General features: G+C 41.4%; 1 protein-coding gene across 1 annotated transcript in view; it reads left to right on the top strand.

Annotated features, from left to right (window-relative positions):
- The first annotated feature begins 1,277 nt into the window (after nucleotides 1-1,277).
- The window catches only part of TRPC6 (transient receptor potential cation channel subfamily C member 6), an 85,650-nt gene continuing 74,109 nt past the window's right edge, over nucleotides 1,278-12,818 (top strand). The window contains exon 1 of the mRNA XM_027900090.1: nucleotides 1,278-1,420. Within this exon, the coding sequence (XP_027755891.1) occupies nucleotides 1,278-1,420 (143 nt within the window). The remainder of the gene's footprint in view (nucleotides 1,421-12,818) is intronic.

The following is a 12,818-nucleotide window of genomic DNA, read 5'->3' as shown; positions in this document are numbered from 1 at the left end:
TAGATGCACTATTTTTTTAACTGTACATTTACAACATTTAACTCTAAATATTCCCTTATGAAATAGCAAGTATTATGTTTAATGTGAAAGATGCCTATAGGTCATATGTTATCTCTTCAGTGCCTTACATTTTTTTCCTAGTAAAGCTGCAGTTATATTAGTATATTTCAAGTATTACAATGTATCTAAGTACAATATCATCGAACAAAGTGCTACCGCTGAAACAGAATTGAGAAATACGAGTGGACTCAGTTTAGCTACAGGTTATTACTGCAAAACTATTTGGTTTGGTTTTTTGTTTGTTTGTTTTTGTTTTGTTTGTTTTTTAAACTATGATATGTGATATTTTGCCCCTGCACTTAACTGAAATTATTAGAGGTGATTCAAAACTGGTTCTTCACTGAAACAAGTGAACGGCATTTGTGAAAGGATGTTTCAGAGATGAGAGAAAGAGGCAAAGAGGCTGAAAAGGAAGTGGAATTTGCAGGGAAATTTTTCAATTTCTCGGGAAGACTTAAAGTTGCGGATTTTCTGCGTTTGCTGGATTAGCATTAATTTTCACTTACGCTCTTCCTAGACCACTTACACCAGAGCACCAGCACAGCGCAGGCTGAATTGCCAAGCCACAACAGTTCCTGCTCCCCATCCGCGGGAGCCACTGTCAGTCGCGCGGCGGGTCCTGCCGAATTCCCAAGGGAGGGTGGTTCGGCGGGATCCACTGTAGACCACCGCGGGCCGTGCTGCAGGAGAGCGGCGGGAGGTTCGCGCTGTCCCCGCCGACACGGTCAGTGGGACATGGCCCCTCTCCAGGGCAGCGCTCTGGGGCCGGGCTCCCCGGGGGGCTGCGCCGTGCGGGCGCAGGTGAGCGGTGTCACGGCCAGCTCCGCTGTGCCGAGGAGCTGCTGGACCGGCGGCCACCGCCGCTCTGGGCAGGGCCGGCCGGGCGCCGGCGGGGGCGGCGCGGAGGGGGCACCGAGCGCCCCAGGGGAGGCGAGCGGAGCCCGCCGCCCTCCCACCTCCCGCCCCTTCCCGCCGGCCGGGCACAGCTGCGCCGGCTGCCGCGCCGCAAACTTTCCTGCTCCCGCTCCGGGCTGCGCTTCGCCTGCGGCGCGGCGGGCGGCAGCGGCTGGCAGAGACCCCTCGGTGCCGGGGCGCGCAGGGGAGCGGCCCCGCTGCGCTGCCCGGGGGACGCGGAGCTCCGAGGAGACCCCCGAGCCGCGGTCCCGTGCGGCGGCGGCGGCTGGCCAGGGGGAGCAGCGCCTCGGCCGCGGGACAACATGAGCCAGGCACAGCCCTACGGCCCGCGGAAGAGCAGCTCCCCCGCGCCGGGGACGCGGCGGAACGACAGCCAGGACTACCTGCTGCTGGATGCGGAGCCGTGCGAGGAGAGCGCCCTGCCGCCCTACGCCTTCTACCCCGTGTAAGTCCCGCCGGCCGGAGCCGGGCATCCCTCCCTCTCTCCCTCCGCGGGCTCGGAGCTCTGCGCTGCCTCCCGCGGGAAATGGGGGAGGCGGCGGCGGGACCGGTGGTGCCCGGCGGGGGGCACGGCGCGGGGCTGGGGCTGGGGCTGAGCCCGCGGCAGGCACCTGTCATCTTCCCTTCCCCTCTCCGGAGGACGAGCGGGGTGTTTGTGTTTGGGAAAGGCGGAGGAGCAGCGCGGGCACCGCCGTGCCCAGCTGGCACCTGTGTCCGTCCTCTGCGCAGCCCGTGGTGCCTGCCCCGCTGTAAGGGATGCGAAGGGTGGCTTGGGTTCAGCTGTGGAGAGTGGGGCGAGAGACGTCGGTTGTACATAAACCCAGTAGATACCGTCAGTTTTAATATAATTACAGAAATTTTACTTCCTGCAATCGTTTGCTCCCACTGAGAGAGCTCACTTTGCAAGTGTGTGCATGAACCCGTCCTCCCTCCATTACTGCATTTTGTCAGTCATGTAGTCTCACATAATTTGATTATGTCGGTTTTGGTAGGTACTTATCATTTAAAGCAGAGTATAAGAACATATGCAATAAAAGCTAAATTACATAAAAATAAATTACAAAGGTTCCACAAACGGCAGTTTTTTTAACATCCAGGTCACTTGATATTCAGTGTTGACAGTGTCCTTCTGGTTATTTGTGGTCAGCATGGCTCCTGTTAATGTTGTTAATGTTAACTCCACTTGTTAATGCTTCTGAGGAGAAGCTATCCCACAGAGGGGGAAAATGGGTATTAAGCAATGCAAGATGAGTCCTAAAATCTCAGATGATTACCAGAAGATGTGTACTTTGTTTTGTACAAATTGTATTTTGTCGCTTAACTGGGAAATTTCTATTATCATTCTCTCTAATACTTGCTGTTTTATCTTGGAGCAACTTATCAGCCTCTTGCCAACTACCTGGGTATAGGAAAGGAAAAAAGCAATGAAACTGGGAACACTCACAGTGTTTGAATAAGAACAGCTAAGAACAACCAGAGTTTTCAGAATTCACTGCTGTTATTGCTAATCCTAAGTGTCTTTGTGGATCACTAATTCACGGTATGCATGTAGCTATAACATGGCACACTGGACTTAAACCTCATCTCAAAATACATGAACGCACCTGTTTAATGAATCCTTTCAGAAGAAAAAACCTTATGATGGTTAGTTCAGAGATTGGTTCTCACTAGTTGACTTCAGCTTTGAACTAATATGGCAATTCTGAAGTTCCTTTGCCATTTACTCATTCAGAATGGTTGTGCAGCTGTGAAAGGATAGATTGCATAAGTGTTTCAAAGCCTCTCTTCCAACAAAATTCCACAAGTCTGTGGAGTGCTGCTGTCTCTACTTCAGGAGTATAAGCTCTTGGTCCAGCACATTCCCAGTGTGGAGATTGCCTCTCATCATCTCACAGTGGCCCTAAGGAAAGCCTACAGCCTAATCAAGTTGCTCTATAGAAAAAGGGTAGCACTAAACACAGGAAATTATCTCCAGTTATGTCAAATCAGGGCCTTAAATGACTGCTCTTGTGGTACAGGTAGGTCCAGTACCTTGGAGTGCCTCATGGATAGATGTTTCCCATCAGTTTTTGAGAGAATAGACAGAAGCTACCTGATATCCTTAGAGGGTGTTAATTTGAGAAATGTGCCTCTTCTCAAATTTATATAATCACTACTTAAAAAGGGTGCTTTAATAGGCAGTGCTTTTTTTCCCCTGCATGTGAGGTGTGGAGAAGCTGTCCTTTGGGGTTTCTCTGGATATGGAAAAGAGCCACTTCACAGACATCCATAGGCAATGCCTACATGTGGCTGCTGCCAGGACTTCCTTGGCTGGCAGGGAATGAATGCAGTGAGGGAATAGGCTCCTCCAGGATATGGTGATTACCAAGCACAGTTTTGAATTTTGCTACCTAAATTCCACCTACATCACATTTGAAGTACATTTTGCAGATCTGTCTTTTCAGCCAGAAGACATTAGTTTTGTTAGTGGCCTTCACAAGGCCAAAAATGGTCATTACTGATGGGCAATGTTTAGGATATAATCTTTTTTACTCTTTATCATGTACATTCAGTAATAACACTTTTATCTACTTTTTTTTTAAAATATTCAAATTACCAGTATTTCCTGATGTTATTAAGGTGATTAATGCAGAGAACAGAACAGTAATGCAGAGTACAGCTGACATCCAAAAAAAGCTGAGTTGTGCCTCCTTTTAAACACTGCTGAGAGGGTAACATGCTTACTGGTGTAATATGGCATGTGACTATTGCTTGAGAAGTAGTTTGGTACTAAGGAATAGTTTTTCTCAAGTGGTGATTTACTGCTAATGCTGACTGGATGTGTTGTTTGTAGAATATGTTTTTCATGTCTTGTTTTGTGACTGTCATTAAGTGATGTAGTGGCTGGATAATAATAAACACCCAAACCATTTGTAGAGAATCATTTCCTGTAGTTTTAGCTCCTCTTTTTGGAGAATAGCTCTATTGTGTCCAAGGTAGCTGCGACCTTTGTTGCAAACAAGACTTCAAGAAGGTACCTTGAGCTCGTCAGCTGTGCCAAGAAGGGTCACACTGTCTTGTAGCAGTGGATAGAAGGTTTTTACCTTTATTTCTTGTATGGTACAGAGCAAAATTCTAATGGGATTTTGTGCTGAAAAATCTTGCTTTTCTTTTGAATTCAGAACCTTTTATAAGAAAACCACAATTTGGGCAATCTGTAGAATTCTTATTAAGAATTTAATAATTATTTGTTAGATGCAAGTAAACACTTTCTTTCTAATAGTCCTCTTCCATCTTGTCATCAAATCTTACCTCTTATGTATCAAAAAATATGTTGCAAAATACATGTCAGAAGATTGACTCCTGAAATGCAGAAATGTGGATATGTTTTTTTTTCCCCTCTTGTACAAGTATTTCATTGGCAAAGAGCCCCATTTTGAGATTTAAAACATAATGTAAAGTGCACTTTAAGGTCTAACCCCTTGTGCTGATGTGCAGTGGGATTTGAAAGTGAGAGCACTTCTATGTAAACTTCCCTGCTGAAAAAATGTTATTGAAGAACAGATTGTCAGTGTACAGAACTAGTGAGAAGACACTAATTCAGACATCTGCTTATACTGCTTATTTATACTTTGAAGTATTTTGTATTGTGAAAAATAAATGTTTTCTTATATATGTGAGGGGGGATAATTGTGTATTAAAATGTCAGTTGTAAAGTAAATGAGGCATACAAATTATCAGATGAAAACAGGGGAAAAAAGGTTCTGTTATGAATAACTGTCTTGAGGCATAGATTATTCCTCAGCTTTTGTGGTTTTCTGATCAAGTGTTTCTTGGCATTATCAAACCTAGTACATCTAAGACCTATTGTTTGTTAAATAATATATTTCATTATTTCTTTCCAGCCTGCAATATAACAGTGTCAGCTATTGACATAACATAATTTTTATCTCTAGTCCCAACTGTCTTGATTGAAATGACCTGTAATATTATCTTCCAGAATCTTCATTAGACATAATCTCTTCAGGGAGTACTGTATAATGTGGCAGCTGTGTTTCAGATTGCCAGTCTCTTTGCTGAGATGCTTTGTCTCCTGAAAATATGTTGCACTAGTTTTGTTGAGATCAAAAAGGTAAAAGAGTTGATATGGAGGGGGGTAATTTCCTTTTATAACCTAATGTATGGAACACTTTCCTGTAATTTAGGTTTGATGGATCTACTTCATACTGGGGACTGGAAAAAAAAAAATCATGTCTGAATCTCTCATATTCTGGATGACTGAATGTAGTCCCTGAGGTCTTGAGTAAAAGAATTCCACCATTATTTCCAAGCCCCAGAACATCCAGCTTTTGGTTTGCTCTGCATATCCTGCCAGTATGAAGAAGAGAATGCTTCACTTTCAACGCTAAGCATATCTTTATTTCAGTTAGGCTTTTTTTCCCCACATATGTTAATTTCTGGTGAAGGCTTGTGGAATTTCTTGGGTTTGGTTGTTAGGCATTTCTGTGTTCATTGTGAACACTCACTAATTTAACAGTGAACGTCTTTGGTCAGCTACGATATGTGAACAGTTCCCTATGCTAACACTTCATTAGCAATGCTTGAGCAGTTGCAATATATCTGTAAGTTTATTTATACCCTAGCTCTTACATAGTTACCAAACAAATGAAAGTCACCTCCCTATGGGACCTAATTTTATAAAACTGGAAGATTTCCATGAAAATATAAGTAATTTATTAAATTTACACAAGGAAGGTAAGGTAGTGATTAAGAAATGTGTGGGATGGGATACTTTTCATTGTAAATGTTAATAACAAAAATGCTCTTTGTCAAACACTCTCCCAGCAGCATTTGCCACCACAGAAGCTGAGGGCTGTAATAACTGGCTACTTGAAGAATTCCTGCCAACTATTGATATCCCCAAATAAAGGCAACTTGGCACGGTGGGTCTGCGTCATCAAATTGTGTTAGACTTCCCAGCTTTGCAAACATGAGCAAAAGAAAATTCTGGCACTTAAACTGTATTCATCAAATCCTTTATAACTTGGTTTCATACTTCAGGCTGTTATGCAGTCCAGGCAATGACATGGCAAAAAGCTTCAAACTTAAAGTGCATGCAATGAGTCTTACATCCATGTTTGTGCACATAGCTGTGAGTGTAGCCACTCACACACAGGGTCTACTCAATGGAAGGCTTAAAGGATTTGCTTTGATAAGCAGTATTTAAATGTAAGTTTAGATAATTAAATGTGGGCAAAAAGCCTAATGGTAATTAAATGACATGCAGTTTTCTACTGAATGGATTAACATTTCTATCTTGCAGTGGAATGACAAATACTCAAGCAAGTATACTATTTTTAGTGAAATAAGTTGTGGAGTATAATGTGAAGATGACTGAATGAAATCTGGGTTTATTTTCTCTATCCATTTCTATACAACTGCAGTTTTTCCTACCATTAGTACAATTGTCAGCACGGCTTAATTGTAACCCCCCCAGCCTAATATGTTTAAATAAATATTTGTCACTATTAGGGGTGGGGTGGGGAAGCAGGCTTTGGCACTAGTAAGGAAATGTGAGATTTAGTACGAGAACCATAAGTAAGTGAAGCATCACGTATTGTCATTTTTAGGTGTGTTCTCAAAGCTATGTGGGAACTGTGAATAACTTGTTTTCTGCGAGAGTTGAATGTAACTTCCTTTTATTTAAAAAAAGTTACTGATCTAAACAAAATGCCAGTATTGTAGATGTGGATTTACTGAGTGAAAACTTCATTGTGGATGGGCCACTTTTTTAATGTGGAATTGTAGTGATGAAATAAGAAATGAAAAATAGTAATAGTAATAATAGTAAAAGTGAATCACGAAGAAGCAGATGTGATGCCCACCTCGTTGCTCAAACATTCCTTCAGTAGTGTTCTTAGTCATAACACTGTTCTCCTTGAGAAGTCATTAATTAAAAACAAAACGAACCTTGCCCACTGCCAGCTCAGAATAACATGACTGGAGTACTTTTTTGTCCTTAAAACTTGATTAAATACTGGTTTTGATGCCAGTATTTACTTTATTGAAGAGATTAAAGAACTGAGGATATTTAAAAAAATATTTAGTATCTGTGAGGCCTTACTATGCAGGTAGAAGAAGGATCATAAACCAAAAGATTATGGTTGATTGACAGAAAACGGAATACAGATCAGAAGGTCTGATGCTGCTGCAGCACTAACAATTTTGCAGAATATTCAGTCCAGAGGTCTTTTATGAAGTTTTGTGCTTTGTTACAAAATCATAGACTCATAGAATGGTTTGAGTTTGAAGGGACCTTAAAGATCATTTAGTTCCAACCCTTCTGCCACCCACTAGATCAGGTTGCTCAGGGCCCCATCCAGCTTGGCCTTGGATACTTCCAGGGATGGGGCATCCACAGCTTCTCTGGTCAGCCTGTTCTAGTGCCTCAATACCCTCTGAGTAAAGAATTTCTTCCTAACAGCTAATCTAAAATCTCTCCTGTTTTAGTTTAAAGCCATTCCCTCTTGTCCTATCACTATCTGCATGTGTCAAAAATCATGGTCCCTTGTTTTCATAAACCCCCTTTAAGTACTGGAAGGCCTCAATGAGGTCTCCCTGGAGGTGCCTATTCTCCGGGCTCAACAACCCTAACTCTCAGTCTGTGTTTGTAGCTGATGTGCTCCAGCCTGCTGATCATTTTCGTGGCCTCCTCTGGACCTGCTCTAAGAGGTCCAAGTAATTCTTGTGCTGAGGACTCCAGACCTGGATGCAGCACCTGCTGGCCATGCAAATCTTGAAAAAACCAGTGGATCTCTTACAAGTGGCACCTCATATTCTTTTGATTTAAGTCCTGGTCTGTTGGAGGGCCTGCAAGTTATGCTGGATGGCCCAGGCTTTCAGCAGGTTCAGATTACAAACTGACTCAGTTGTAAGTGACCCCCAGCAGCAGCAGCCCCTCCTGACCTTGTGCACAGATCTGAGCTTGGCCCAGTTGTGGTACACCAATAGATGTGCACATTTCAGGTTGTAGTCTCTGAGCTGCACAGAAGACCTCATATATTTCCAATCAGGGCAAACTGCTATACGGTTGAATTGCTTTTGAAAAGAGAGAACCTTGATTTCCCCATAGCACATAGGGACCCATCGCATCCAAGAAGGCAGTGCCTGACTTGGAGCTGCACAGTAACTGGCCTGAGACCAAGGAGTCATTGGAAAGACTTGGCAACCACAACTGTCTTGTTTCCTCCTCAAACATTATTTTAAGCTGATCAGCTTAACTAGCAAATAGGTATGTGCCCAGCAGACTGAAGGGGTGGACTACTGAGCTGGTCCATTGCCTCCTACTGTCTGCTGTCAACACTGGTGTTAGTTCAGATGGATGCTTGGTTGTGCTGATTTTCCTCCTGGCCCAGTCTGGATTTCTCCTGTTGTGCTCCTGATTTACATTTTCTTTCTCTTCAGTAAACTATTTGGCTGGTCTGCATATTTCAGGTTTTCTAGTCATGACTTTTCTCCCCTTATTTAGAATGGATAGCCAAGTCAAACTGGTAAACTTTGTTAGTCCTGCTCTGTGCTCAGTGTATGTACACAGAGTCTTAGGCCTGCCAAGTGGTAATAACCCAATACTTGGAGCTTTTTGTAAGGCTCTTGAAGTGCATTGCAAAAAGCCATATTTCACACAGTCCAGGTGTCAGCCTTCCAGCTGCTGAGTGCTTGGCAGCTGAGAGCGGTTCTTACAACAGCAATGCTTTAAATCATGGATTGCATCAGTCAAACACCTCTACAGCACCTGGCATGTCACGGGAATGTAACAGCGGTACCACCAGTGTGAATCCAGGAAATAGTTTTAACTGAGGTGCATCTTGTGGGAGGATACTTGGGAAACTGGCCATGAAACTTGGAAGGTCTGTGCCACTGAGACACGTGCTGTGAATGTCACAATTTCTATGCTAATTGTGGTGTGGGAAGGTGCATTCCTTTCGCCATGTGCCCACGCCCAAGTAGAATGTAGCAGAATCCCACTTACAAGTCAGAACTTGTGTTGGGGACAGTGTCTGATATGTCTGATCACTTAGCAATGGGCATCTGTCACACATGGAACAACAGAGCTTGAGAGAAAAATAGTTTTTAATGTGCAAGTCCTACCACACAGATAGCTTAGTGCCATGGATAATTCAGGTATTAGTTAAAATAATGGATTTTATGGTTTTTTCTAAGCATTTGCAGTATGTGCCAATGTTTACAGTCATGAGTTTCTAACCGTGTTTAGTGATTTATTTGGGATCAGAACCATTGTATTGATGATTTTTTTTTCTTGATAATTCTTTCAGAAAAAACAGTAAACTTCTATAAGAATTGTTCCTAACTAACTGTTTTTCATGACTGAAGACTATAAATCAAATTTCCCTTCTGTTTTTCAATGCAATTTTTGACTTTCTATACTAGTTTAATTCCACTCTGCTAATTTTTAGGTTTCTGCTTTACCTCCTTAAGCAAATATAAAATTACTTTCAATTTTCAAGTGTTTTAAAATTTTTCCTAATGAAATATCACATGTACTAGAAATTTCTAATTTATTACCTGCACTTGCTAAGTTTTTTTGATTATACATGATTTGAAAATATGTCTCATTTGTTTTTTACTTTCTGGTTTTATTAATTTATAGTTAATTCCAGTAGAACTACAATGATCCAAACATAATAAGTACAGAAAGATTTTGAAATGGTAATTGAAAGGTTATAGAGCTTTATTGGGAGACACTCCGCAGGAGCGGAGTTTTTAAAAGTTAATATGAATGTATATTATACTAATGATGCTTATTCAAAGAGAAATCCTGTGCTCTGAGAACTCTCAAGCATCTCTGAACCCTGAAGGATGAATCTGTATGCTTGTGGATCTACCTGCACCATGTCCACTGCCTGTGTTTTGCTTTCCTCTGCCCTGTAGGAGCACATAGACTAGGGTGGTCGCTCAGAGGACTGAGGTTATGCATAGGATCATCTTGGTCTGATGGTGAGTGAATTACCTAATTAGCTTGACAAATCAGATGCAGAGGACAGGCTAGGGAAAGGCCTTTCTCCTTAAGTGAAGAAATCCAAGCTAAAAATGCAGCAACTGTTGACAAAAAGAAAGCCTAAATGCAGTAGTGCTTAAAAACTTAACTAATATGACTTATTTTCAAGTAGTGGGCATGGATGAAACTTTCAGGGATACTAGATGTTTTTATATGGCTTTATGTTGGTGTTGTCACATCAGGATCTTAAAAACTAAAACACAACATCAAAATCTTTAGAAAGCTTGGGCTGTAATCTGTATAACTATTCAAGTCCCTTGGATGTTGGTGAGGCTGAGAGTCTCTAACAGCCTCTCACTGACAAGGGAAGACTAAGGAGTTACAGCAATATGGCAGATATGGTGGAGCAAGAATAGAAATATCTTGAACTGACATCTAAGCAACAAATAAAACAACTAAAAATTAGGAGGGGAAAGAGACTTACGTTTCTGAAGATACAGTCTGTAGTACTGGAAACATTTTGTAGGACACTGCTAACAAAAAAGCCAGCAATAGCAATATCTCCAGAAGATCTGCAGAATGAATGTTGCCCATGATACAAAGCTGTAGAAGTTGGTGTTCTCCACGTTTCTTCAGAAAGGAATTTTAGAGGTTTAAATCATTTAGCAACATCTGATATGAACACACAGCAAATGATGTGATAGTGCAATTTCAACACTGCTTTGTATGATAAAATAATAATGATCTTACCTAACAAGTTGATATATAAAATATACAGAGGGATTTCTTGCCCCGCAGCTGCTTCCATCCCAGAATCAACAACAGCGTTTAATGCCTAACAGGAAGAGTAACTTAAAAAAATAATCTAGACAGGGATTTAAAGAGACAACAAGACTAATGCCTCTCGTCCTACAAAGCTGTCTGAGGATCTTTCATGACCTCCCTCATAGGTTTCTATGTTACTGATTTTACATCAAATCTAAAAAACAGCAAAAATTTCACTAGTTATCAGTGACAGCATTGATAGTGCTTTAAAGAGAAGGGATACCCTTTGTGGATTATCTAGTTTCATGCAAGATGACATGACTCCGTGGATGAACGAAGAAGGTGCTGCTGGCAGCACTGCTGGGTATCTGTGTGCCTTTTTCAACCTCTGTCCATGACAAGAGTTCTTACTCCCTGCATAAAGGTATTGATATCTCCAGAGGGTCAGAAAAGGCATGGAGGTACACATCAAGGAGAAGGGGAAATAGAGAGACTCGCTGCAGGAGGTTATGGTGCAGTTCCTGTCTGTATTTCCTTTTCAATGGAACTTGAGTAGGGGTGGGAGGGATGGTGCATGTCCACATTTCACCCCAAGGAGAGCGTTCATGGATGTATGCAGGAAGATGCAGGAACTTAGGAGCACTTCTGTTATTGATGGTGTGTGCTCCTGATTATTTCATATTCCTAAGTTCACCAGTTCCTGATTTCATGAGCTTGAACTTCTAGATCAGGTTGTAGGTATTCCATATTGTGGATAAAGCATAGTAGGATTGATAGAAACTCCACATCCATCCATGGTTTGTTTTCAAATCCTTTATACTTTAGTAAAAAGTTTCAGGAACTTTACAGTTTTCTTTTGCTTTCGATTTAGGCACAGTATTTCAGTTTGGAAAATAGAAATCTTGCTGGTGCCTGCTTTTATCTCAGAAGGGATCTTCAGGCTTTTAGTTAAAGGTTGCTGCTCTTGAGGCAGGAGTGGCAGCAAATGTAGGAGATGCCAAGAGATTTGTCTGAAACAAAACATCCATCCTGACCTTGTGGTCTGGGCTCCTTCTCTATTACATGAAAGGGACAAGCCTCTTCAGATCTCTTTAGGACTAGGTGAATAAAGCCATACAGGTGAATAAAATATTGTGGAAAGAGTGTCGATGAATGGCAAATCTATATTGCTCAACATCCAGATGCTCTGGTGCTGACTTAGTGGAATTCATGTTCATATGCCTGTGGAGGATGTTATCCTCAGTCTTCATATTCCTGAATGTATATTTTGTCCTGTCTTTCACTGTTTCTGTTGTAGTGTAGCTCAATGATTTATAAGTTAAGTATGGAAGATAATCTGTTGAAGGACTATGAAAATGAGAAATATACAGTGAAAATCAGCATGTGTTATTTGATTTAAGCTGAATTCTGACAGACATATATTTATATAGAATGATTTTCTGACCTTGGACTACTGAACTATACAACATTTGGACTTATGTTTTTTTTTGAGAGGAGAGAGTTAAGAGGAATACTTTGTGTGTTAATCATCTAGTCTTCTGTACTGCATTAGCAAGCAAAGGAAGGAAGAAGAATGTGATATAAATGTAGACCCAAATGGCTTTATCTTTTGACAAAAGTAATTTTGTTTCTAATTCATATTCAAATTTGAGCCAAGCAATTAATGCATAGTTTTCCATTTTTACTAAAAGCTTTACTTACAATTTGCAAAAGTATTGGATCTGATTTTTTGAAAAGAAATAAATCATAATGGTAGATTCCATAACCATCACAAAAGATTTTGTAAACTTTTGGATATTCTTTCCTGATTTTCCAGTTGGTTGTGATCAATAAAGCAGTATTGTTAATGGTGATGTAATTTTGTCTCAAAATAGAATTTCTTTAATTCAGCTGTTTCCTAATACTCTGTGATGTCAGGTTGCGTTCTTCTGTCTTGAGTTCCATAAGTGGCTTGTTGACATCACCTTTCATTAATTTAATGCTTCTGCAGTCTGCATTCAGGCTAGTGCAAGTTGAAGTTGAGAATGTACTTCGAATGTAAGCAAGATTTTGCTCTGCAATTATTTAAAATTGTAAAACAATA

The sequence above is a fragment of the Empidonax traillii genome, unplaced genomic scaffold (genome assembly GCF_003031625.1).
Source record: "Empidonax traillii isolate 1590-97213 ecotype Southwest subspecies unplaced genomic scaffold, ASM303162v1 scaffold706:size701851, whole genome shotgun sequence".
In the NCBI taxonomy this organism is placed as follows: domain Eukaryota; kingdom Metazoa; phylum Chordata; class Aves; order Passeriformes; family Tyrannidae; genus Empidonax; species Empidonax traillii.
The sequence above is the reverse complement of the archived record's forward strand: the minus strand, read 5'-3'. Positions and strand labels throughout refer to the sequence as shown.